The sequence below is a fragment of the Ochotona princeps genome, chromosome 13, assembly GCF_030435755.1.
Source record: "Ochotona princeps isolate mOchPri1 chromosome 13, mOchPri1.hap1, whole genome shotgun sequence".
Taxonomy (NCBI): domain Eukaryota; kingdom Metazoa; phylum Chordata; class Mammalia; order Lagomorpha; family Ochotonidae; genus Ochotona; species Ochotona princeps.
Window position 1 is genome coordinate 43,105,827 of NC_080844.1, and position 27,301 is coordinate 43,133,127.

At 40.5% G+C, this 27,301-nt stretch overlaps 1 protein-coding gene across 6 annotated transcripts in view; it reads left to right on the forward strand.

Annotated features, from left to right (window-relative positions):
• LCOR (ligand dependent nuclear receptor corepressor) overlaps positions 1-27,301 on the forward strand; it is a 93,511-nt gene that overhangs the window by 37,327 nt on the left and 28,883 nt on the right. For all 6 annotated transcript variants that reach the window (XM_058671630.1, XM_058671635.1, XM_058671632.1 and 3 more), the window contains 4 exons: positions 1,925-1,990; positions 2,320-2,399; positions 19,667-19,799; positions 26,597-26,884. In XM_058671630.1, the coding sequence (XP_058527613.1) occupies positions 1,925-1,990; positions 2,320-2,399; positions 19,667-19,799; positions 26,597-26,884 (567 nt within the window). The remainder of the gene's footprint in view (positions 1-1,924; positions 1,991-2,319; positions 2,400-19,666; positions 19,800-26,596; positions 26,885-27,301) is intronic.

The following is a 27,301-nucleotide window of genomic DNA, read 5'->3' on the forward strand; positions in this document are numbered from 1 at the left end:
ATAATAGCTACCTGTAAACTCAACTGCTATTGCAGTCTGTATTTGAGTGTATTGTTGACATATTTTGATGTTCCTGAACTAAAATTCTTTAGGAGATAGGATTTAAAAGTTGCAAGCAAGCCATAGATTTTTAAAATTTTTTGGTTTTGAAGTTAGCAGTTGCTGAGAGTGTATCTGTAAGACTTAGCTGTTGTGTGTCGTTCCTCACTGCCACCTCACTCACTCAATGGAACCTTACTCAGTGCCTCACTGCCACCTTCTCACCCCCCCAAACTCTGTCCCAATGATTTTGCCTCTCTAGTGTAAAGAAGAGTGGGGGATAGTAATTTTTTAAAATATGTTAATTATATTAAATAAATAATAAGCATTGGTATTTCTTGTGTCTTCAAATGGGTACTTCAGTTTTGTTCATGTCATTGTAATGATTTCAAAGGGGAAAAGAAAGTTGAAAATCAGTTGTTTGCTAATTTAAAAAGTCTTTATAATAGAATAGAAAAATCAGCTAATTATCACTCTACACACTACTACTGTATTGAAAATGATGTTACTATCAAGGACAAAAAAAATTCCTTACATTGCCATACTACTGTTATAACCAGAGAAATAAAATACTACTGTCTGTATTGAATCATCTTTCCCGTCACCTTATTTATCAGATTCTTCACAATGATTGTATTTGTGACAAGGAAATTTTATGTTTGTGACTCTCATATCCAACTGGTTATTGCTGGTTTTTTAAAATATTATTTTCATTTACTATTATTACTATTACATTTTTTGTTTGAAAGACAAAAATGAAACTTCCATCTTCTGGTTCATTTCCCAAATTCCTACAACAGCCAGGGCTAAATTAGACCAAAGCCAAGAGCTGGGAACTCAGTCTGGCAGCTATTCAAGTACCTGAGCCTTTACCTGCTGTCTCCCTTGGTGTGACGTTGTAAAAGCATCTAAAGGCCTCTTTCAGAATGTTAGTTTGTGTCTTTTGTGTATGTTTCTGTGGCATACACGTTTTCAATGAGGACTTCCCTCCGCCCACCCCTACCCCCCCCCACCTGTTAACTTGAAAAATCTGGTCGCAGTTGATATAGAGAAATATGCTATTATGGTTATTTTATTTTATTTTATATTTTAAGATTTATTTATTTTTATTGCAAAGTCAGATATACAGAGAGGAGAGACAGAGAGGAAGATCTTCCGTCCGATGATTCACTCCCCAAGTGAGCCGCAACGCCGGTGCTGTGCCGATCCGAAGCCAGGAACCTGGAACCTCTTCCAGGTCTCCCACACGGGTGCAGGGTCCCAATGCATTTGGCCATCCTCGACTGCTTTCCCAGGCCACAAGCAGGGAGCTGGATGGGAAGTGGAGCTGCCAGGATTAGAACCGGCGCCCATATTGGATCCCGGGGCGTTCAAGGCGAGGACTTTAGCCGTTAGGCCACGCTGCCGGGCCCCTATGGTTATTTTAGAAAGTGGTGCAAGTTGGGAGAGAAACATTTTATGATATGTTTTATTTGAAAGGTAGAGTTACAGAGAGAGGAGAGACTTAATCTGTGTGCTGGTTAATTCCCCAAATGGCCAAAACTTGTGTGGTTGGGCTGGTCTGAAGCCAGGAGGCCAGAGCTCCTTTTGGGTCTCCTTTGTGGATGCAGTGCCTCATGGACCTAGACCTTCCTCTCTGCTTTTCCAAGATCCTTAGTAGGGAACTGGATGGGAATTTTAAATAGCAGCTGGGACTGCTGTTTTGTCTTGCTCTTGAATCCAAGTGTTCCTTTTGGGAGTAGGAGGTCATTGCTACTCTTTCCTCAGCATCCCTTTGATAGTAATCTAGGATCCTTGAGAATTGGGAAGATACTATTTTCTTGTGCAATGGATTGCTATTATACAGTCATTACTGTGATAACTGATTTTCTTTTTATCCTTTCAGGGTTTGAAAGTATTCTTGAGGGGCTCTTTGGAACTTCGTTATTAAAAGATCTCAGTTTATTTAAAGGTATTAAAAATATTTTTGGTATTTCAAATTCTTCCTGGTAACATATGATACCTTGGTGATTTAAGGTTTCTTTTTCTTCATGGTTTCATATGTGTTAAAACTTTATACAAACATCTTTTGTGTTTAGTTGATACTGTTAATATATAGATGATGTGTAAATCAGGCAGCAGTTAAAAATTAGCTGAAGAATTAAGAGTTAAGATTTTTAAGACATGCAGTACCTGTCTACTACTTAATAATGTTTTTTTAAGTATTTTAAAAATTATTTCTTGTTTACTTTCTGCATAGTTCTGTTTCATAATTACTAATTTATTACCGTTTTTTTGCAGAGTGTGATCCTGAAAGCATTTCTGATTGGACTTTCGATGAAAATTGTCTATTCTGTTGCTTGAGAAGAGATAAAGTAAAGGTAACCAAGAGGCTTTGTTAAAAAAAAAAAAGCCTTTTATATGATAAAGATTTTACTTAAATTTTACCACTTTTTGTTTGGAGGATTTTTAGGAAAAGAAAGTGTGATTTCATATTTATAAAAGGGTTTGATAGTAAGTAGATTTTGAAACTTAAGTAGTTTCTAGTCAGTTGACTGGTCTGTCAAGATACATGTATTCCAAAATATTACTTTATTTATATTGTTCAGCAGACAGATACCTAGCTTAAGCTTATGTTTATTTTAAATATGAAGTATATGGTAATTCAAGTAGGAAGAATCATTTGTAGTAGAGAAAGAATAGAAACAAAGGTCAGGAACAAGAAATTGTTACTGCAGATTTATGGTATATTGTGATTTATGTTTTAACATGTTTTCCTCATATTTGGTGTGATGCTCCTTATATTTAGTTGTAGAAGCTCAGTGATCATTTCAGTTTCTGTTGTTATATTAGTTTGTGTTAAATAGAATTTTGGTTTAGAAACATTTCAGTTGTTAAAGACATTTACTAATAATGACCTACTGTTTGATTTTTGTGTGTGTGTGGTACTTTTCTCTGTTTCAAAGCCTTGAAAATTCTTTGATTCCTTCTTCCTCTAGACACTTCAAGTATTGGTCAGCTCTCACATAAGAATATCATTTTGCATTTTCAGTTATCACCATGGTTAATAACATTAGCATTTTTCTGGGCTATTGTAATAGAATGCTTTTCTTCTCTCTGTTTTCTTCTTTCTGTTAAATACTGATAACAAGATTAATCTCCTTACTAATTTCACCTGTCCAGTAGTACAAGTCTGTTACCCAGAAGTGTGCTCAGTTTGTAATGACTTTCTCATTACCTTCAGGATTCATTAGCCCATAACTCAGTGCCTTGATACCTTTCAGAATTCCATCCACTGCTTTTTCTGATGTTGCCCCATTCATCTTCTGTATAATTCCCCTTGAACTAGAATGGTCTGAACAGGCTTTGGACAGAACATTGTATATGTTGTATACCCATTCTCTGGTGTTTGAAATTCCTTTGCACTTGTATTTACCTAAAGGTCCTTGCTTTGTTCTAAAAATAATGTATTTCTGTTCCTGTTGCTGTTGTTAACTTTCATACTGTTAATAATAGTATTATATGTACAATTTTTGGTTAATATTCTGCCTATTCCTCTTCTGTCTGAATTTTGTGTTCCTCACTGTATAAACCACTGCAGACTGGACCATACCTTCTGCTTCACATAGTCGCTGCCTCAGTGTTTATCGTTGTGGACCAGTTAAAAGCTGAGTTGGCATGAGAGCTAACATGTAGTCAATTTAAGGGCTTCTTACCTTTCTTACTTTGTGGCATTTTGTTTCCTCCACAAAACATTGTAGCTATGCTTATGTGGAATGGTTTTTGCTGACTTAATAAAGAAGGTATTTTTGAGATTTAATGTGACTTGGAAAAGAGGGTCCAAAAAGTAAAGTAACATTGTTTGGTGTTAAACTATACATGAGATTGATGTTCATAATTTTAAAGTGTTCTGTATGTTATAGCTTTTAAAAAAAATCTTATTTTTTGAAAGGCAGAGAGAAAAATATGAATATTCCATACATCAATTCACAACTAAGCAGGGAACTGAATGGAAAACAGTAACTGAGACTTGCTCATATGGGATGCCAGTTTTGCAGGCAATGGATTATGTGTTCTACCACAGTTCGGCCCTGTGATGTGTGTGTGTGTGTGTGTGTGTGTGTGTGAGTGTGAGAGAGAGAGAGAGAGAGAGAGATGATTTTTACATAGTTGATTAGGGTGATAAGCATCAAGAGTTAGAGGAAAGTGGGTGAGAGCATTGTTTCCACATTCTCTTTTTTCTTCCTGTATCTGGGGTAAGAGGAGAGATAAAGGGGAGAAGCCACACCCAGTCTCCCAAACATCTCAGGGTCCCTGATGGGAGGCATGCTCTCAGGGTCCTGCTGAAGTGGTTTTGATCATCATCAGTTCTGAATTGCTGTCAGTCTTGCCACTCCTAGCACGATGGAATCTCCCCAGAATTCACTGGCTGACATAGTCCACCCTAGAGTCTCCATTTGCCCAGATATTTACTACCAACATATGGCTGGGGTAGTTGATAAATCTGTTCTGTCCTCTGTCCTCTGTTATGGTACCAGGTGTCCTTTGCAGGCTCCAGTGTACTGCCATATCCTCCATGTGTACCTGAATATGCTGTCCACTGCTCCATCTAAGACACTAAGGAGGCCCAGCTTTGATACATGCACTCCACAGTTGGACCATGGAACCTGCAAGTTTTTCCATGGATGGAGTTCTGATTTCCAGCAGTTCAGTTGGGGGGATCCCCAAAGAAACCTCATTTGGGACGATCTCGGACCTGATTCTTGTGTGTACTTGCCAGTACAAGGTCCAGCACAGTCATTCGCCTCAGTCAGCCTATGCACACACAGGTGGTTGCAATTGCTGAGTCACTTCTGTCTCCAGTCCTGTCTTCTATGCAAACCAATGGATGTTGTAGCCACCACACACTTGGCCTTCATGTTAACCAGTAGGAGCCACAGCCTAGGTGGAACCACACACAATAACCCCCACCAGGCCCACCCCCTGCCTTGGTTCCCGTGCTTGCCAATATGTACAGTAAACTGATCCAGTCTGTCCCACATCTCATTCTACTCTCTTACATGTCAATGACCATTGAAGCCTGCTCCAACCTAATCAACCCCACTGTCCAGTCTGCACTGGTGCAAGCAGGTGCCACTCTCTGTTAGCCATGCCTTCCCCTCCTCATGGTTCTCATGCTCACCAGTAGGAGTGGCAACCCAAGAGGACAGTGCCCACTATTTTTCCCTACTAGGCGCACTCCTACTCCTGGATCCTGCACTCTCCAGGTGGTTTTGTAGTTTGGCTTGACAGAATTTGCCCCCCATGCCAGCATTTTCCAACTAATATTGCAGCAAAGCCCAACCAGCTTACTCCTATTCTGGCTTAGCATGCACCAGTAGGAGCAGCCAACACAATCTGGTTTTCCCCTGATCCAGCTCACATATAGGCCAACCTGTGTTGTAGCCCTGCCCAGCCTGGTCTGCCCTTAATTCCAGCTCTCACTCACCACGGGTAGTGGTGATCCAGCAGGGGAGCCCCACGTAGCCTCCCTGCTGGGTTTGCCTTCTTCCCTTCCATACCCCCACCCACGTGTCCTGATTGGACTCTGCAACTCAGTCTGTCATAGCCCACCTCACCTCGACATTTGCCAGTGGGTCCTGTAGCCCAGCCTAGCCGGCCCCTGGTCCCGGCCCTCATGTGAACTGCTGGTATTGCAGACAGACCTAACGTGACCCATACACCATTCTGGTTTTTGGATTTGCCAGTTGATGATATGAACTGGCCCAGCCTGGCTTGCGCCTGACCTGAGCCGAATGTATACTGGTGGGCAACGTTACCTGGCTCATTCTGGTCTGCTCTTTGTTTTGGTTCTTACACTCACTTGCAGGGACCATGTCCACAGAGGAGTTCCCCAAGCTCCTCTGTCAGAATCTCTCCCATTTCTAGATCTCACTCACACTGTTGGGTCCATGTGTGTGTTAGTCCACCTCCTGTCCTAGCAGGAACATGGTTGTTTCCCGACAGGCCTCACCCATTCTGGTTCTTACTGTTGGGTGCTACAGCCTAGCCAAGCCTGGTCCACACCCAAACACAGCTCGCACATAGCTCAGCAGGGGTAGAGACCTAACCCAGCCCATGGTTCTCATGTGCAGCAGTGGATGCTAGAGTCTAGCCCAGTCTGGTGCACCCCAGACCCAGTCCACACCTGTGCCAAGGGACACTACAGTCCAGACAGGACTGCAGCTCCCACTCTGTCTCTCACACTCAGCAGTGAGAACTGCAACCAAGCCAGTGTGTCCCCTTAGCTCCCCAACCAGGCCTATTCCCCACCACAGATTTCACGCTTGCCAGTGGTTGCTCTGACCCAGCTTGGCATAGCTCCTCATTTGTCTTGGCCTTTGCCTTCTGATGCTGCAGCCTGGCCTTGCCTGACCTTACCTGGCTGGCCCCCAATCCCAACTCTTGCTGGCAGGCTACAACCAGGCCCTGCTCAGTCTGCTCCCATCCCTGGCTCATGCAAACTGGTAGTCTAGCCTATCATGACCTTCACTCCAGCCTGATTTATGCACTTGCCAGTGGGCTAAGGTTTGCTTGGCACTGCCCAGTCCACCCACTTCCAAAATCAACCCACACACTTGCCAGTGGATGGAGCTACCTTGCTCAGCCTTCCCAACACCCATCCTGGACCACATGCTGATCAGCAGAAGCTGTGACCCCCTAGGGTAGTTTCCCAAGTTCCCCCACTATTCCCTCTCCCAGACCCATATCTCACACGTGCCAGCAGATCCTAGGACCTTACCTGACATAGCCTGCCCCCTCTATCCTGGTTTTTGTATGAGATGGTGGATGTTGTGGCCCAGGCCGCCCCACTCCCTGTTTTAGAGTGTGCATGCAGGTGCTGCAGTCTGGCCCAGCCTGTCCTGTTCCTAGCCCCAGTACCTGTGAATGTTGGCAGGTTCCATGATTATGCCTAGCTCAGCCCATCACTACCTCAACTCTTAAACTGACCAATGGGACTTGTAATTCCGCAGGGTTAGGCCCACATGTTCTGCTTAGAATCTGCTCCCAGACCTGGTTCTCTTGGTTCGTGTCATGGCCCAGCCTAATTTGACTTGTCCCTTATTCCAACACTCACTGTCAGGTCCTAGAGTCTAGTCCTGTGAAACAGGCTGCAGCCCTAGCTTTTGTGGGGGATGGCGTGTGGTAGTAGCAATGTTCCATGCTAACAGGCCCAACTCAGGCCTCCCATATGGGCTGGCCCATCGGTCTGACCCATATCTCCCCTGCAAACCACCGGGTCTCAGTCCCCTCACTTACCTGCAAGTACAGTGGCTTTGTTGTTGGGAGTCCCTCAGGAGTTATTCCTTTCTTACTAGATGTGGCCATGTCAATCCTCCCTACCCCATAAACCCCTTTCTCCTTTCCCTAATCAATTTGCATGCCCATGAGTGCATGAGTTCTCCAGCCCAGCCTTTAGAAGCCTAGTAGGTGGTGTGCTGATCTGGAGCTCTGTCCTCCCACCAAAGTCCTAAGCTGCTGGTACATGTGCTGGCCTGGTGTCTTACCCCTCAATAAGTTCCAGACCCATTGAAGTTCTCCAGGCCTGGTCCACCAGCACCAGGGGAGAGCATGCTGACCTGGGGCTCTCTTTGCCCAGGAACAAGCACATGGAGAAATCCCCAGGTTTGTTCCACCTGACTAGAGGCGAGTTCCCAGGTCCTCACATGCCTACTGGTTCTATACCCCTAGCCTTCCCCCTCAACCCAAGCCTGCATGGTCAGACCCCCACGGCTGTCTGCCATCCTCTACCCTGCCGCTTGCTGGTATGGGAATGGACCTGTGGCTTTTATTGAGCAAATCATTTAATGTGTTTTAATGGTGTTGAAGAAATAGTGGTTATTTAGTCTTTTATCCTGATTGGGATTCAAAGGCATTCATTCTCTGATATTACAATAGCCTGTTAGTATCATTGAGAAGTATCTATTGCTATTTATGAATATTTTTGTGAAATAACAGAAATAAGTCATAAAACAATGAAACATTTTTAACAACTTTTTGCTGTTTGGAGTTCTGACACATTACTGATTTTCTAGGATTTTTAAATTTTCTTTTTAATATTGCGTTCCCATTGAGCCTCTGATTAGGATTGTGAGGTTCAGATATGGAGGATGGTGGGTGGGACACATTTCAGTGTTTTTTTTCTTCCTGTATCTACAGAGGAAGAGGGAGAGAGGACCATTCCTTGCTATCAAACGAGATTAGCACTCAAGGATGGGGGACAGTCATTTGTTGACACTTCTAGAGACCCCACTGTGGGCAAGAATGTTCTGAGGGTGTTGCTTGAGTAATTTTGATAGTTCTGAGACATTGCTGTTTTTGTTGCTCTAGGGTTGAGAAAATCTTTCAAGATCAGTTGGTTGACAAAGTCCACCTTAGTGCATCTGCAGGCCCAGGAACATGCTGCAAAGATTGGCTAGAATTGTCCAACTTGTTATGCATTTCATCCCTGATGTCTCCCACTGGCCTGGATGAGCTGGCCTTCATGTCCCCTATGTGCATTTGATCCTGCTGTCCACTGCACAGGCATCAGCAACTGAGGAGGCCCAGTCCAGATACATGTACTCCAAGGTCAAACCCTGTATCTTGTGGTTTTCCCTATGGCTGGTGTTTGAGTCCAGCCATCTAATTGGTGAATCCCCCAGGAAACCTCATCTGAGGTAACCTAAGACTTGATTCTTGGAAGCGCCAGCCAGTGCAGGGTCAGGTTTGGTCAAACATGCACTTGGCTGCTCCCACTTCAAGATGTCCCCAGGTCCTCTTCCCTAGACAATCTGCAGGCTGTCCCCTTCCACCTTCTTCCCTGCCTGAGGGCTGGGGTGGTATGTCCCTGCTGGGAGTTTCCCGCCTTCCCGACTTACCTCTTAAAAAAAAAAATAAGCAACTATACCGGCATACTGGTATAGTTAACAAAGTTTGTCATTAACTGGGCCCTGAATACCCATCAATCTTGGCTGTTTTTCTCTCAGCAGTGTAACATTTGACTAGGTACAAGGGGATTGAGTTGATTTTGTAACTAGAAAGGGTATTTCCATTTGGCATCTCACTTGTCCAGCAACGACTTTTTTTTTTTTTTGGAAAGGTCAAGTTACAGAAATGGGAGGAGAGATAGAGGGTCTCCCATCTGCTGGTTCACTTCCCAGATGACCGTAATTACTAGCTGTAAGCCAGTTCACAGCCAGGAGCTTCATTCAGGTCTCCTACTTGGGTGGGTACAGTGGCCCAAGCACTTCGGCCATTCTCTGCTGCTTTCCCTAGGTATGTTAGCATGGAGCTGAATGAAAAGTGAAGCATTAGCATCCTTTTGGGATACTGGTGTTGCATGCAGCTGTTTCACCTTGTGGACCACAATGCCAGTCCCCAAGAAAACAGTTTTTATCCTTTAGCTGCTACCTGTCTTTGACAATGATTTTTCAGAGGTAATGTGTAATCCATAATGGAAAATAAGAAAGGAGAATATACTAGGAATGTAAATTGTCAAGAAGCATGTAGCTTTTATTATCTTGTATTTAGAAGTGGAGCTCTTGGTGGTTTTTATGCAGACACTTGGAACATCTGGTCTGAGATGTTGGAATTTGGAAAGATAATATATTCACTGCTTGACACTCATTTTAGATTGGCTTAAGTCTCTCCAAAAAGAATACATATGGAGAATATGGTAATAGCCAGTAGGTGGCAGCATTGAGTATGATACTGGAATATGGTTTTGAAGTTGGTCTGTATCTAGGAGGTCAGAAATTAGTGGCTGATATCTGGGACAGAAGTGTAATGTCTTGTTAAGTATATTTTCCAGAAGTAAACCTGTTAAAATGGATATATTCTTCATATTTACTTTATACTGTAAGAAAGTGCTTTCTTGTTTCCCTGCTGTTTTGAAATCTAGGTTCTTATTATAGTCACTAGGTCATCAGCTTGTATGCCAGATTTTGCCATTAGGAACAGTCCTTTACGTCATTTTCACATGTTCTGATTGCTTTCTTGTGTGAGATGTCCTCATTTCCTGCTGCAACATTGTAGTCGTTGATATTATTATTTAATTTTGTTTTTAGAGATTTTTTTTGGAAGAGTTACACAGAGAGAGAGAGAGAGAGCAAGAGCCTCATCCAGGTCCCACACATGTTGGAGAGACCCAGCAGTTTGGACCATTTTCTTCTGCTTTTCCCAATTTTCAGGGAACTGGGTGAAAAGTGCAATGTAGAGCAGTAGTTGGCCTCTTCATGTATTTCTGTTGCTATAACTGGGGTGGGGGGGGATCGCAAAGACTTTATAAAAATGTTTATTCAGCTCTAGGTCTTTAAGACAAGGAGCTTTAAAGTCAAGGGGAAGCATCTGTTGAAATTTGCCTTGCTGGTAGGCCCTCTGTAGTATTGTCAGCTTGCATAGGCATCACTGGCAAGAGGCTCTTTGAAAAGAACTAAACTGGCTTCTGGAGCAACATGCTCTTTAAGATAACATGCCATTTCATTTATCCATGCATGATTTAATCACCTGAACCATTCCCCCTGGTCTTATTTCTTTAAAAAATGTGTTAAGATTTACTTATTTTTATTGGAAAGGCAGATTTTACAGGGAATTCAGACAGACATATCTTATATCTGCTGGCTCACTCCTCAAATAGCTGCTGAGCCAATCTGAAGCCAGGTGCCTCTTCAGAATCTGCCACCTGGGCTTAGGGACCCATGAACTTGGAACTTGGACCATCCTTCATTGTTTTTCCAGGCCACAAGCAGGGAACTGTATCAGAAGTATAGCAGCCAGGACATGAATCAACACCCAGTGTATACTGGCACTTGCAGGTGGAGGATTAATCTGTTAAGCCACCATGACACCCCCAATTTCTTTAAATCTTCCAATATAATTAAATTTATCTGATTATAGGTTAGGACAAAACCCAGTGGCCTCCTTATCTTCATTTGTATGAATAGTGAATGATGTCCATCAATAAATTCATTGTCATTCAATGTAGCTCAAGAATACAGAGAGGCAGCTGGCAAGTACTCACAGTAGTTCTTGATATGACAGAATCTCCTCTATGAACCTACAATCTAGGCAGGCCAGGTCTTGCATCCTGAACGAAGCAGCTGCTACAAAATACCCAACATCATATATATTTTAGTAAGTAGAGATAATAAATTCAAAGAAGAGCAGTTTTTTTTTATTACAGAACAGTGTACCATGTGTTTTTATTTGCAATGACATGTGAAGGCACTTCAAAAAGCATATACACATGTGATATTAAAACTAAGATTATTTTGGTTCAAGAAGTATTTGAAATGTATGGGGTTTTTTCTAATTGAAAAATACTTTATTTAGCTTATTTTTGTTTGAGAAGCAGGGCTCTTTCATCTTCTGATATGCTTCCCAAATGAGCCTGGTAGCCAGGATTAGAGCAGGCCAAAACCGGGCGCCTAGAGCACAACCTGGGTCTCCCACGTGAGAGAAAGGAGCCCAAGACCTTGGTGCATCATCTGCTGCCTGCATGGCGTACGTTGGCAGAAATCTGGAGCAGAAAAGGAGACTTTATTCAAAAACTCCAGTTGGGATGCGGATACCCCAAGTAGCAACTTACGCTAAACTCCTGCTCAAGTGTTTTTAGAATATGCATTTTTCTATGAAATTTCAGAAGATATCAGCACATAGTCTTTTTGGAATTCCAACAAGGGAGCAGGCATAACAGGATCCTAAGTCTATTTTTTTTTAAACTCTGAATACATACCTTTTTGTTCTTACTGTGTTTGATTTTGATATAGGTATATACAGTGAAGGAGGGTAAGTTGTGTTTTGCTTATACATCATTAGAAATTTTTAACATGGTAACCAAGTGCAGTTGAGTTGTACTTGTGTTTGATTTTTGGTATTTTTAGTCTTTGGTTATTTCTGCTAAACCAAGTAAAGTAGTAATTTAGCTAGTGAAAATATTTATAGCCAACCATTTAAACTCTGTAAAGAACAAATTTTTAAGCTTTTTTTGTTGTTGTTGTTGTTGCAAAGGCAGATCTACAGAAAGAAGGACGTACAGAAAGAAAGATCTTCTAGCCACTGGTTCACTCCCCAACTGGCTAGGCTGAGCTGATCCAAAGCCGATGAGCCAGGAGCCTCCTCCAGGCCCTCCACATAGGTGCACAGTGCCAAGGGTCTGGGCCATCCTCTACCTGCTTTCCCAGGCCACATGCAAGGAGCTGGGTAGGAAGCAGGGCTGCCGGGTCATAAACCCGCATGTATATGGAATCCCAGTGATTGCAAGGTGAGCATTTGACCACTAGGCTATTGCACTGGGCCCTATGCAGAACCGTCTTAAAGGCGTGTAGCAACTAAATATTTGTTTGAGCCACATCACCTACTCAGGAATGGACTTCCTCAGCACGATATGACGGAGGCTCTGCTGAGACCCAGGGATAGACATTTTCTCAAATGTCAAACTTGTTTTGTGGATGAGTTTTTCCAGGCAAGAGGGGGCAAGCAGATTAGGTAGGGTTCCTTTTCTCTACTTAATCTTTACTTAGGTTCTACCTCTAGTCACTCTAGCCTTGAAGATACTAGAGCCCTATTGTTCTAGTTCCAGCTAATTCATAGGGCAGAGGTTCTGTGCCAAGAACAGTTAAGAAAGGTCATGGACCAGCAATGTGTTCAGAGCACAGGTGTCACTCGGAGAAAGTAGGTCACTGTCCCGCACCTAGTTGGCAGTTCAGTGGCACAGTAGTTTTTCAAGGGGAGGAGCAGGCCTGAAGGGTATAGTAATCAGCTGTTCTGCCTACGAGGTCTCTGAGGAGCAGAGCTTAGGAAAGAAAGCTCATGCCTGAACTGGAAAACAATGAAGACAACAAGGAAGAGGGGTTTGTGAGTCTGTGAGCCCAGTAGTAATGAGGAAAATAGACAGTTAAATAGGGACTGGGACCTTGGCTCAACTGGCTAATCTGCAACTTCCAATCTCTTGCATCCCATGTAGACACCGGTTCATGTCCTGGCTGTTCCACCTCCCTTCCAGCTCCCTGCTTGTGGCTTGGGAAAGTGACAGAGGATGACCCAGAGCCTTTAGACGCTTTACCCGGGGAGCTCCTGGCTTCTGACTTTAGATCAGCTCAGCCATATACGGAGTGAACCAGTGGATGGAAGATTTTCCTCTGTCTCTGCTTTCTGTAAATTCGCCTTTCCAATAAAACCAAATAGATCTTTTTAAAATTTTTTTTTGAAGATTTATTTATTTCTATTACAAAGTCAGATATACAGAGAGGAGGAGAGACAGAGAGGAAGATCTTCCATCCGATGATTCACTCCCCAAGTGAGCCGCAACGGGCCAGTGCTGCGCTGATCCGAAGCCAGGAGCCAGGACCCTCCTCCAGGTCTCCCATGCGGGTGCAGAATCCCAATGCATTGGGCCGCCCTCGACTGCTTTCCTAGGCCACAAGCAGGGAGCTGGATGGGAAGTGAAGCCGCTGGGATTAGAGCCCATATGGGATCCCGGGGCGCCCAAGGCGACGACTCCAGCTGCTAGGCCACACTGCCGGGCCCGATCTTTTTAAAAATTTTTTTAAAATGGCTAAAAAGAACTTTCCTAGGATTAGGGCAAACGTAAAACACTGACAACATTTTGCCTGACTCACCCTGCCCTCTGCTATGTATTAGATCTGACTGTAGAGCAGTTTGTCCCAGAATGTAATGAAAAACAATGTAGAACAGTCAGCTAACAGTTGATAAAGGTTAATAACAACTGGATATGTGATGCCATTACTAACAGATAAGCCAGAAACTTTTTTTTTATTACAAAGTCAGATATACAGAGAGGAAGATCTTCTGTCCGATGATTCACTCCCCAAGTAACCACAATGGCTGGTGTTGCGCCGATCCGAAGCCAGGAACCTGGAACCTCTTCTGGGTCTCCCACGTGGGTGCAGGGTCCCAAGGTTTTGGGCCGTCCTCGACTGCTTTCCCAGGCCACAGGCTGGGAGCTGGATGGGAAGTGGAGCTGTTGGGTTTAGAACCGGCGCCCATATGGGATCCCAGGGCGTTCAAGGCAAGGACTTTAGCCACTAGGCCACGCCACTGGGTCCAAGCCAGAAACTTAAAAGGAGAGCAGAGAAACTGTAACAGCTGAATGTCACTGCCAGAAAAATTAATCCATGGTTAAAGAAGAACATATTCTGATTTCTGGAAGAGCCAATCCATTAGGAAGACACACAGCTATCAGCAGAGTCCCTAAGTGTATGGAGTGGGATTGAGACAAATAGACAGTTGAACAGTAACAGACATACCAATACCTGATTTCCAGTCATGAATCCATTGTGGTGTAATCAGGCAGGTAATTAAGTTTAGTTGAGCTTAAATTTGTGGAGACCGGCAATGTAATGTTTTTTTTAACTGTTGGCCTGAAACACCTAACTTCCCAGGATACGCCTTTTTTTTGGGACCAGAGTGCATGCTAAAAACTGACCTCATGTGCTTATACTACCAGGAAGGGAAGGGACAACAGTTTTTCTGCCAAGGGCCACTTGGATATTTTTAGCATCACTCACAGATCATAAGAAATCACGAACTAGAATTTAACCTTTAGGACCAGTGTTGAGGTGAAGCAAATTGAGACACTTCCTGTAACAATAGCATTCCAAGTGAGTGCCAGTTCAACTCTTGGCTGCTCCACTTGCAACCCAACTCCCTACTAATGCTTCTGGGACCCTGCAATCATGTGGGACACCTGGATGAAGCTCCTGGCTTGGACCTACCCAAGCTCTGGCCTTTACAGCCATTTGGGGAAATGAACACCATACCTCTTTCACTCATTCTCTCCTCCTTCTCTCCTTGTAACTCTGCCTTTTATAGAAGTAAATTAGCCGATTGTCTGGCCTGGCGCAGTGGCCTAGCAGCTTAAGTCCTCAACTTGAACAAATTTAGTATTGAGCAGGCCCAGGATGCCTGCCAGTTGTTAGCTGCTTTTCTTTGAGCGGGGTGACCTTGGCTTAGGTACAGTGCAACCTAAACCATTGCCTCCAGGTGGGATGTAATAGGTATTGAATTGTTTTCTGCACAAAGATATGCTGAATTCTAACCACTGACACCTGTGGATATGACCTTGCTGTCAAATTAAGACGGTAGCCTAGTGGCTAAAGTCCTAGCCTTGCATGCACTGGGATTCCATATGGATGTCAAGATCCCATGTGAGTGCCAGTGCATATCCCAGCTATTCCACTTTGCTTTCAGCTCCCTGCTTGTGACCTAGGAAAGCAGTACAGGATGACTCAATGCCTTGGGACCCTGCAGCCACATGGGAGACCCAGAAGAAGCTCCTGGCTCTTGGCTTTGGATCAGCTCAGTTGCTGCCATTGTGGCCACTTGGGGAGTGAACCAGCAGATGGGAGACTTTTGTTTCTCTTCTCTTTCTTTCAAAATAAATCTTTTAAAAATGAGACCATACTGGATTGGAGTGGATCCAAAATCCATGACTGCAATAGAGATATTGAAGGGAGAAACTGTGTAGCGATGGAGGCATAGATTGTAGTTAAGCTGTCATAAGCCAAGGAACTCCAAAGACTGTCAGCAGCTATTAGAAGCTAGGAAGTAATATGGATGGACTCTTTCCTAGAGCCTTCAAAAAGGGAAAGGCCCCCTTGACACCTTAATTTAGGACTTCTGGACTTCAGAGCTATGAAAGAATAAATCTGACCACCAGTAATATGTAAAAGCAGTCATAGGAAAATTATACAACATAAAGCAAGAATTGAGAAACTTGCTTCAAAAAAAAAAAGCCTACAACCTTGTATTTTCACTGGTTATTCCTACCATATATATAAAGAGACGTTAATACCAGCTCCTTGTCTGAGGAAAACTCCTTTGTTCTGTGTAGTATTTTTTTTCCCAAAAGGAAACAAGCTTATTTTCTTTTTTGTCCTTTCCTGATTTTTGCTGTTTTAAAGTATGTTGACACTGCAGTCAATAAAAAGAAAGTGGTCCAGAATACCCCAGTGAGATATTAAGGGCACCCAAGCTAGGAAAATATATCACAAGAAAACTATAGAACTTACCATGAAAAAAATTTTAAATGACATTAATAAAATTCCATCAATACATAAAGAGCAGTAAGCACCACAACTGTGTGGAATTTATCACAAATTTAGCAAAGAAGTATATGGTTTGGTAGACAGTAATTTACAAAATATTCTTAAAAACAATTCATAGTTGAAAGGTTTCCAGTGTTTGTTCATGGATCAGAAAACAATATTAAGATGAAAGCACTCCCAGATTGTTATATATTTTGTACATTCCCTGTCTAAAATCCCAGCTACCATCTTTGCAGAAATTGACAAGTGAATCCTAAAATTCCTGCAAAAATTCGAGGTACCTTGTGTGGTCAAAACAGTCTTAAAATACAACAAAGTAGAAGGATTTACTCCTGATTTCTGAAAACCACAAAACTGCCGTGATCAAGAGTGTGATCCTATATAAATCAGTGAAAAAATTGTCCAGAGTTAAAACTTGCTGGCTGGCGATTTTTGACATAAGTCCCAAAACAGTTTTATAGGGAAAAGAATCATGCTTTCAACAAAAAGCACTGGCACAACTCAATGTCCACACACAAAAAAAATGAAATTGGATTCCCTTTCATACACCATACACAGAAATCACCATTATCATACACTTACGCATAAAGTAAATCTAAGTCATAAAATTAATCCCTTAGAAAAGGAATCATTGAACTGAATGTCTGTGACCTTGAATTAGCCAAGTTACTTTAAATAATATTCCAAAAACGCAATTGACAAAAGATAAATCAGAATTCAAAAGAATGGGAGGGGGAGAATGAAAAACTTGTATACTTACGTTGTCAGTGCCATCAAGTGACATGGCAAGTACACTACCCGAAAGGAAGATAATGAACTTGCATCAGAACATATAATATCTTACAGATCGGCAAAAGAAAAAAAAAAATAGTCTTGATGTGTGAAATGAGTAAATGACTTGACATCTCTTCAAAGAAGTTCTTTAGCCAGCCCATGATCACTGAAAAGCAGATTTACAGACAGAAGGAAAAATGAAAAGAGAAGTTCTTCCCTTTCACCAGCTCACTTGCCAGGTGACTACAATGCCTCAGCTTGCTTTAGAGCAACCTCCAAAGAGGCCTTGAGCCTTTTGTGGGTGTCGCTCTGGAGTATAGGGTCCCTAGGACAAGAAAATCTTGTATTGCCCTTTTATGATATAGGTAAAGAGCTGGATTGGAAGTGGAGCAGCTGGGATACAAATTGGCGCATACTTGGGATGCCAGTGACACAGGGCAGAGGATTAGCCTATCTGCCACCCTACTGACCCCAAAAATATACATTTAAATCATGAGATACCATTCTTAATTAACAGGATAGCAGTGATTAAAAAACTAATAACCAATTATGAGAGTGTGGAGAAATCAGAACCTTCACACAATGCAGTTGGGAGCATGGTACAGCTACTTTGAAAATTAATTTCAACCCACTCAGAATGTTAACATGTGACCCAAAAAGTCTGTTGTAGTAAGTATAAATCTAAGAGAAATGAAAATATGTCTAAACACAAAAACTTGTGTACAAAAATTAATAGTATTTACTTGATGGCTCAAAAGTGGAAATAACCCAGATATTCATCAGGTAGTGAGTGCTCAGATAAAATATGGTGTATTTATATGGTGGAATGTTACTTAACAATGAAAAGGAAGGTAATAGTTACACTACATTGTGGAACAATCTTGCAAACATTATTCTAGGAGAAGAAAGATATTCCCCTGAAAAAACACACAATAACATTTACATGAAATATCAAAAATAAATTGTAGTGGCACAGTGTAGCACTCAGTAGTTGCCTAGGGGTGGGAACAAGTAGAGGAATGGGGATTTAAGTATTAATTATCATAGAATATTCCTTTAAGATACAAGCATATTTTGTTTTTTAAGATTTATTTTATTGGAAAAGCAGGTTTATAGAGAGAAAGATTTTCTGTCTGCTGATTGACTCCCCAAGTAGCCACAACTCCAGAACTGAGCCGACCCAAAACCAGGAGCTTCTTCCATGTCTCACATGTGGGTGCAAGGTCCTGAGGTTTGGCACTGTCCTTGATTGCTTTTTCAGGCCACAAGCAGGGAGCAAGATGGGAAGTGGAGCAGCTGGGACTTGAATGAGCACCGGTATGGGATCCCAACACATGCAAGGCTAGGATTTAACCACTGAGTCATCACGCTGAGCCCTAAAATGAAGTTGGATTGTTATGATATAGATTCACATTTGTAAAAATTATTAGATATTACAGATAAAAATAGAAAGTCATGTAACACTAGGGTACTTCAAAAAGCAGTCAGAAGATTAGGTTTTCTTTGTGCAGAAAGTTTTCTGAAATCCCTGCAAAAGATAAGTCTTAAAAAAAAACTTCATGGGATATATGTACTATGTGAAAACTATGCATGGCTTTAAAATGTTCTGTAACTCTGTAAACTCTGTAAACCCAGTTTAATACAGTGATAATTGAGTCAAGAAAGAGCCTGTAATACCCGTTTACTGAATGCTAGGTTGGTTATTCTGAATGGATTATGATTAGAAGATAGCCTGACTACTCGTCAGTGTAGGACCATAGAGTTAAGTGGTTACTTGTCTGGATTTTTAAAACTTAATAGACAAAGAAATGGCACTAAAGTTAATGCAGTTGGAAGTTCTCATGGGACTCTTCATTGACACCTGTTCCTAATATCTTTTAATTGTTAAATTCATATCAAAATTACCTTATTTTATTTGAATCAGTTTTAAGAAATATTTTGAAAGATTTTTAGCATATGAAAGAGAATGTTGGTGAATGTAACTAATTGTGGTTCTCCTGGTTTTAAGATGACCCAAAATGTTTTGTTTAAAGCTGCCAAGATGAATTATGTACCAAGCTTATTGTTTCTTACATTATATAGTTAAAGGGTCATTGCTTCAGTTTAAATATGCAAGTGAGTTTTATTTGTTTGCAATGTATAATTAATGTCAAATCATATCTGCAAAATGCTTAGGAAGTACTGCTAGCATAGTCATGAAATCAGAAAATGGTCATAAAAATCATTTATGAATCATACATTCCAGTTCCTCCATATAGCCAGGACACAAAACTGGTGCTCATATGAGGTGCCTGCACTTTTGGCCAAGTTTTAACTTACCATGCAATGATGCCAGCCACAATAGTTTCTCAAGTAAAATATTTTAAAGAATAAAATTAATTTCAAAAGAACCAGAAATATTTGTGTTTTGTATATGGAAAAAATAGATCTCATACTAAAAAAGCAAATATCAAATAAAGAAAAATGAGATTTAAGGTTTAGAAATCTTTAAAGGAACATTCACTCTGAAGTGTTGAGATAGTGTAGCAGAGCCAATGTCTTTGAATGCTCAAGGAAATTTTCCAGAGGTAGTTAGCTTTCAATTTACATGTTAGTAATAAACAAAACTCATGATTGAAAAACAAGGATAAAATCTGCCTGAAGAATGTTTATATCATTTTGCTTCTCTATGCTTGTGGTTATGTTTTTATCCTAAGTTGTCTTATTTACTGTTATCATTTGTCTTTAATTATGTATCTATTTTTTGATATTAAATGGGGAAAGATTTTCACCAAATATTTTTGCAGGGACACTTAGTTGGTCTGGATGAACCAGTTTCGGGAGCTGGTCAAGAAGCTCTGCTTAAACAAGAGCAAGCAAAAATCATCCGATTCGAGAGACAAGCAGAAGAGTTCCTCAATGCAGTCTTTTATAGAAAAGGTTGGTTTCAGTAAAGAATGACATTTAGCATCTAATATTAATTCTCCTACATTTCACTGTCATTTCATAAAGTCATTCTTAAGCATATTTGTTCCTAATTGATTATTTGTTTATTTTTTTCTTTGTTTTTGGTGAGTTAAATTTGCAGTTAGTATTAAACATCCGGAAATGATGGTGATGGGGAGTTTTACGTAGTTCAAAAAATCAGGAAATTCTGAAAATTGTAAGGTCTTGGTATAATATTTTGATAGACAAAATTTCCTTTATAAATAGTATTGATTATTGAGAATCAGAAAACTAACTCTAGAATTTAAGTAATTCTGAAGTTTCATTGTATAGAAACCGTTATTAACTATATTTTAAAATTAGCTTTGTTAAACTTTCTCTTCTTTCATAGTTGCTTTTTCACTAGAATTTAAGATTTATTTATTTACTTTTGGGGAAACGCAGAGTTAAGAGTGGAGAGCTAACAAGAGACAGGCACAGAGAAGGAAAGAGAGATGTGGGTCTTGAGAGAGGTCTTCCATCTGCTGATTCAGTCCCCCAGATGACCACATTAGCCACAGCTGGGCTGGTCCAGAGTCAGAACCAGCAGCTTCTTCTTTTTTTAAACATTTATTTATTTTTATTGGAAGGTCAGATATACATAAAGGAGGAGAGACAGAGAGGAAGATCTTCCATCCAATGATTCACTCCCCAAGTGACCACAATGACTGGTGCTGCGCCAATCTAAAGCCAGGAGCCAAGACCCTCCTCCAGGTCTCCCACACGGTGCAGGGTCCCAAGGCTTTGGGCCGTCCTCGACTGCTTTCACTGCTTTCCCAGGCCACAAGCAGGGAGCTGGATGGGAAGTGGAGCTTCCGGGATTAGAACCAGCGCCCATATGGGATCCCAGCACATTCTGGGCAAGGAATTTAGCCACTAGGCCACTGTGCCGGGCCCAGAACCAGCAGCTTCTAGCGGGATTTCCTACATGCGTACAGGGACCCAAGGATTTGAGCCATCCTCCACTGCTTTCTCAGGCTTATCAGTAGCAAGCTGGGTGGTAAATGGAGCAGCCCATTTGGGATACTGGTGCTGTAGTTAGATTAACTTGCTACACCATGGTGCGGGTCCCTCTACTAGAATGTTTTTTTTTTTAATTATTACTTCTGGGAAAGTAAATTTATGATCCTACAGCTTTGTTTTACATTTGAAGTATATTAATAGCTTTATTTGCTTGCTTTCAATTTATCTTTACCATTGAAACTTTTTTATCTTTCTTATAGTAAGCTTGTTTACATTTCTTTAAAATTACATAAAACTTCTCTGTAGTCTCTAACTTTCTAATTTAGAAATTTTTCATGGAGAGATTTTATTTTCTTTGTCCCTGATTATAATTGCTATTGTAAAACTTTTTTTTTTTAAGATTTGTTTTTATTGCAAAGACAGATTCACAGAGACAAGGAAAGACAGAAAAATCTTCCTTCTGCTGGTTCACTACCCAAGTGACAGCGATGATCAGAGCTGAGCTGATCCAACGGCAGGATCCAGGAGCTTCTTTTGTGGGGTCTCAGTGCTTAGGGCCATCCTCTACTGCTTTTCCAGGCTACACACAAGGGCTGAATGTGAAGTGAAAACAGCTGGGTCTCCAACTAGCAACCCTATGGGATCATGGTGCATTCAACACAAAGTTTTAGCTACTGGTTATGGCTCTGGTGTTGTTCCTGAAACACTCTTTCATGATCATTATTTATTTACTTCCAAGAAATTCTTTTCTAAAATGAATCTGTAATTCTTTTTTTTTAAAGATTTATTAATTTTTATTACAAAGTCAGATATACAGAGAGGAGGAGAGACAGAGAGGAAGATCTTCGTCCGATGATTCACTCCCCAAGTGAGCCGCAACGGGCCGGTGCTGCACCAATCCGAAGCTGGGAACCAGGAACCTCTTCCGGGTCTCCCACGCGGGTGCAGTGTCCCAAAGCTTTGGGCCGTCCTCAACTGCTTTCCCAGGCCACAAGCAGGGAGTTGGATGGGAAGTGGAGCTGCCGGGATTAGAACTGGCGCCCATATGGGATCCCAGCATGTTCAAGGCGAGGACTTTCGCCACTAGGCCACTTTGCCAGGTCCGAATCTGTAATTCTTAATCATACTTTTCCTGTTGTTTAAAAATACAGGTGGACCACAGCCTGTTCTGAAAAATGATTTTTTACATAGTTGATAATTCTGAATATTTTTATTTAGTTTTCAAGAGACTTAGTGATTCCATTTTCTTAAATATTTTTCTGTCTTCATTTATGCCATTCATTCCTCTGGAAATTTTCCAATTTATTTTGATGTATAGAGGGTGTATTTTGACCTTGTGCAGAGATTGAAACAATAAGTACTGATTCTGATTGGCATAACATTTGCACTTCAACCTAATTTGATCAGTGTTTTCAGATAGTGGCATACAGTGAAGTGTTCTATCAAATTGAAAGTATGTAAGGATCATTTTTTCTAATGGGACTTTTTTCTTTGCATTTCTTTTTAGATTCCTATCCAAAAGTAAATTTTAATACACCCCTATTTTTCTTTTAATACCCACTAGGACTCTGATTTAAATGCTCCAACTAAATCTGCCATCCTCATCTTACTGTTTTCAGAAAGTGTTTTGAATTCCAAATTTACCTTAAATGTAGATATTTTCCTAATTGTTTGTTGAAATATTTTACTTTTAAGGTATATGCAACTGTTAGAATAGGTCTCTGAATTTAAACCAAGGAACTATTTTCAGCTCCTTTTAGGGCATATTCAGGGTCATTGGTGTGGCATGATAGAAGCTTCATTATCAAAAAGAGGAACTCCTTTCCCTAATTTCCATGGAGGAACAACTTTTCATCTGTGGACTATTTTGGTTTTTGTTAGTTAAACTAAAACTGGAGAAGTGGAAAAGAAAGAAAGAGAGAGAGAGAAAGGAAGAAAGAAAAGAAAAGTTTATTTCAGTTTGTGATTGGAAGTTACGGGATTAGATAACCCCATAGTCTGACATCTAATGGAGACTGGTTATGGCAGGTATGGGGAGAAAAATTCTATTTAATCCACTAAATAAGGTCAGTCATAAACAGATTCCTATAGAGGGATTCCATTGTCTTCTCTAGTAGTGACATCCCTTTGTCATAGAGGAAAAACAGTACTTAGAAGTTTTCTTGTTTAGAAATAAGATCTTTGAGGAAATAATTTTTAGAGAGTTGTTGTTGTTGTTAAGATTTATTTATTTGAAAAACAGGTGGTAGGAATCCTCCATCTGCTCATTTACATTCAATGGCCACAACTGTTGGACCCGGCCAAGTCCTGAAGCCTGGGGCTCCATCGGAGCTTCCCACATGGTGCTACTTTCTCATGTGTCTGTCAGAAGGAGAGCAGCTGGGACTTGAGAGGCCTGGCCAGGCACTTAGTGGCAGCTTAATCGGATGTGTTGCACAAGCTGTCCTATGGAAGGAAATTAAGTTTTTGTATTTGTTGGTGTACTGGAATGGCAGTGCTCAGAAAATTGCTGCTTTGAACTTGGAATTTCTCTTTTTCTTGCTTAATATGTTGATGTTTTCTATATTTTTATTCATCATCTTTGAAATATCTCAAAGATAGGGATTGATACTCTATAAGTAATACCAAAAAATATTCAGTGTTCTTGGATGTAACAAAGTTTAGTCTAGAAGGATACCTTTTGTGAATGCAGGTTGATGTTATCCAAAATGGTTGGGACCAAAAGTGTTTCAGATTTGGGAATTTTTTGGGTTTTAGAATATTTTTAATATTTGTATAGTTTTTTTGGTTTTTTGGTTTGTTTGTTTGTTACAAGTTGGACATCCCTAGTCCTAAACGAAGCCCTAAATGTTCCAAAATCCAAACCTTTGTGATATCAAATTGGCACCCAGAAAGGTTAGGTTTTTGTTATTTGCATCAGTTTGGATTTCAGATCTTTGAGTAAGAACATTTAATATTAAGATGCTTGGATTTAGATCTTTTTCCCTAAGTGTTGCACATTACTTGTTTTAGAGAGTGTACAGATGCTTCAGAAGTAGGCCTTTGTGTATACCTTCCACAGCTGTGATATTCACATTGTTTTTAACCTTGCTTTGTCACATGCCACAATACCAACTTCTGAAAGTCAGATTTGCTGCTAAAAATACTTACATGGTTGTGATACAGCTTTGACATGTTTTTCTGTTGTTGTATTTTTATTTGATTGCCTTTTATTTTGACTCAGTTGTGTTTCCCTAGGCTGAAATGTTGTATTTTTAAGTACGTGTGTGTAGAAAACTTTGGAAAGATACAGAAATTTAAATGAAGAGATAGCTTTCGTAAAGCCTGCACATGTTCCATCTGATGATTGTATTAGTCCTTCAGGAAAAAGGCAGGCTATGCTTTAGGCATTTAAATCTAAAAGATAAGCTTCCGATCTTTGACTCTCCATACAGCTTCAAATGATATTTTTTAATACTTGTTAAACACAGCAGTACATCATAAATTATTTCATTTTCCCCATACTGGAAGGTCCTCTTTATATTAATATCACCTAACTTTTCAAGAGGAAAATAGTTCATTAATACATTAAAATTTGAAATTTTAAGATTTATTTAAGCTTTTTATTTGAAAGACAGATTTTACAGAGTAAAGGAGAGAAAGATCCACTAGTTCACTCCCCAAATGGCTGCAATGGCTATCCTGAGCCTATCCAAGGCCAGCTTTTTTGGGGTCTCCCACATGGGTTGAGGGTCCCAAGGCCTTGAGCCATCCACTGATATGTAACCATACCATAAGCATGAAGCTGGATTGGAAGCAGAGCAACTGCGATGTGAACCAGGAACCAGCTCCCAGAGGGGATTCCCACCTTGAAGGCACAAGATTAGCCTGTTAAGCCACCATTCTGGCCCCAGTGACTTTTGATTTTAGAAAAAATTATTTATTTTATTTATTTGAAAGAGTGACAAAGACAGAAGCAGAGATCTCTTATTTAATTCTTCATTCTGCCAAATGTCTGAAATAGCCGAGTTATTGCCTTTTCAGGCTCCTTAGCATGAAATCAGATTGGAAGTGAAACAGCCAAGACTCCACCATGGGAGGCAGGAGGCAGCTTAATGCACTGCTCCAATGGCCAGCCCCTAAAAAGGGATGTTAACTAGACGGTTAAATGTCTGTAAGTTGGAAAATACATTGGAAAGAAATATTTAAAAAGAGATACTAATCTATTGGATAGAGATATTTAAAAAATTCATGACTGAAATGTTTTTTAAATCTCTGAAGAATCACTTCATAATTATAGAAACTGCAGAACCTTAATGGTGTTTTTTTATGAAATCGTGTAGAATGCTCATAGTCTGTTTTATAGGGAGGAAAATGGGGTTATAATTGGTTCTTAATAAGGCAAAAATATTGACTCGGCAAGCTTTTTCAAATTCCAAAGGATAAGACAAATACTGTGACTTTTTCTGGTGTTGACTGTTGTCCTTCATGGAAAAAATGATTTGTTTTAAGAGTCCTGTGAGTCTCAGATGATATGTTTCAGGTTTTAGTAGTAGTGAGAGTCAGTTCTTCAACCTTATAAATCAGCCTCCTGAGTTCCTTCCAGTTCCCGATTATAAAAAGTCAAGGCAACAGGAATGTAGTAGAAAAGAGTGAGTTACAGGTGCAGCATTATAAGATCATTGGTCTGTCACTTACCATCTGTACAGATTTGTAGAGGCCATTTGCCCTTCAAAGCACAATGCTCATTTGTTGTTTAAGAAAAGTATTAGATGGTGATTGATTTTATTGACCTCAGGAATTTCTCACAGAAAAGTTAATGCATACTTTGCGCCAATCGAGAGAGGTATACAGACATAAGCAAAAATCTCTGCGTTCAGAAGCTCCATCTCTGTGATAATTGTGATAACAGGTGTAGTATGATGATTGTCAGTTCTTTCTCAGTTGACCTTCAGGATCTTTCTTCGCTTATAGCCAGTTTTATTTGTTGAGTTCGTATGGTCTTTGATTTAAACTTGACTAGAAATTAACAACATGAATGTTATTTCATCACTACCCCAGCAGTTTTGTTAATAATAGGCAGGATGTATTTAAAGAATTCATGGAAAATATGTAGTCTTAAGATTTTTGTTTTCAGTAAATAAACTAGCCCCTGGGTTCTCAAGTTGTAATCTCTATCATCAGTAGCATATAGCATAGTGTTAGAAATGTCAGTTCTTGAGATCCCCATCTGAGAATAGGCTTAAGTCTGCTGTTACAAGCTTCTTTCAAAGTAATTTTGATGATAATGATGTGTGAAAACTATTGCTATAGCCTGTCATGGATCTTTAAATATCTCCTTCTATAACCTTGACATGTCCTCAGGCTCTAACAGGAAGGAAATTAAGCACTCAGTAACCCCATCTTGAACAACTTAGGCAGCAGTGGCTGAGGGAAAATCTAGGAGAGTGTGTAGGATCAATAGGTTTTGACAAGGCAGTAATTATTTACTAAGATAAAGGCTTTGAGATTTCTGCATCAGGTAAGTGATTCTTGCCCATAATCTTGACTTCTGTTATCCCTTTTTAAAATTCCATGATCCTGTGGGGAGGGGGAAATGTTTAGAAATATTTTTTTGTGAAAGTTTTAAAAGTCTGCAACTCAGAATTTTACAGATTAAAAGTGTAAGTCAGAGGGTGAATACTATTTTCAGGATATTGTATTTGAAAAAAAAAAAAACGAATTTTATGTTTGCTTGAAAGCTGTATTTTTTTTTTTTTTTTTTTTAGTACATTGTCCCACTTTAAAAGTAAATAAATCTCTGTTTACAGAAAGTCCCTGGGTCTCCGACCCCAATATTCCCCTAGTGGCCCGTGAGATCATGCAGCGAATGATCCAACAATTTGCTGCTGAATATACCTCAAAAAATAGCTCTACTCAGGACCCCAGCCAGCCCAATAGCACAAAGAACCAAAGCCTGCCGAAAGCATCTCCAGTCACCACCTCTCCCACGGCTGCAACTACTCAGAACCCTGTGCTCAGCAAACTTCTCATGGCTGACCAAGACTCACCTCTGGACCTTACTGTCAGAAAGTCTCAGTCAGAACCTAGCGAACAAGGTATGGTGGAACGTCAAGGTCTCCTCTATCCAATCAGAAAACTTTGATTTGGGGAGGAAAAAAACTACTGATAAAAAGTGACCCAGCAGCAGTAATAAAGTTTTAAATGTTGTAATCTTAATTTACTCCTGACTGCAATAATGGAGAAGTAGAGATCTAGTGTTAAAACCTTACCCATCAGCTGTATAGTTATTATGGATCAACCACCAAGGAAAGTCAGGAGGTTATAGTTATTCCTCATCTATATGTTATTTGATATTAAAAGCATTTTGCACTTTTCAGAGTATTGTCTTGCCCTTTTTATAAAAGCTCCTTTAAAATAGTTTCTCCCCTTATCCTTCAATGTTCTAGTAATTACTGTCTACCTGAGAAATAATACCCATACCTGTTATATAGAAATGATAATCTGCAAATGAG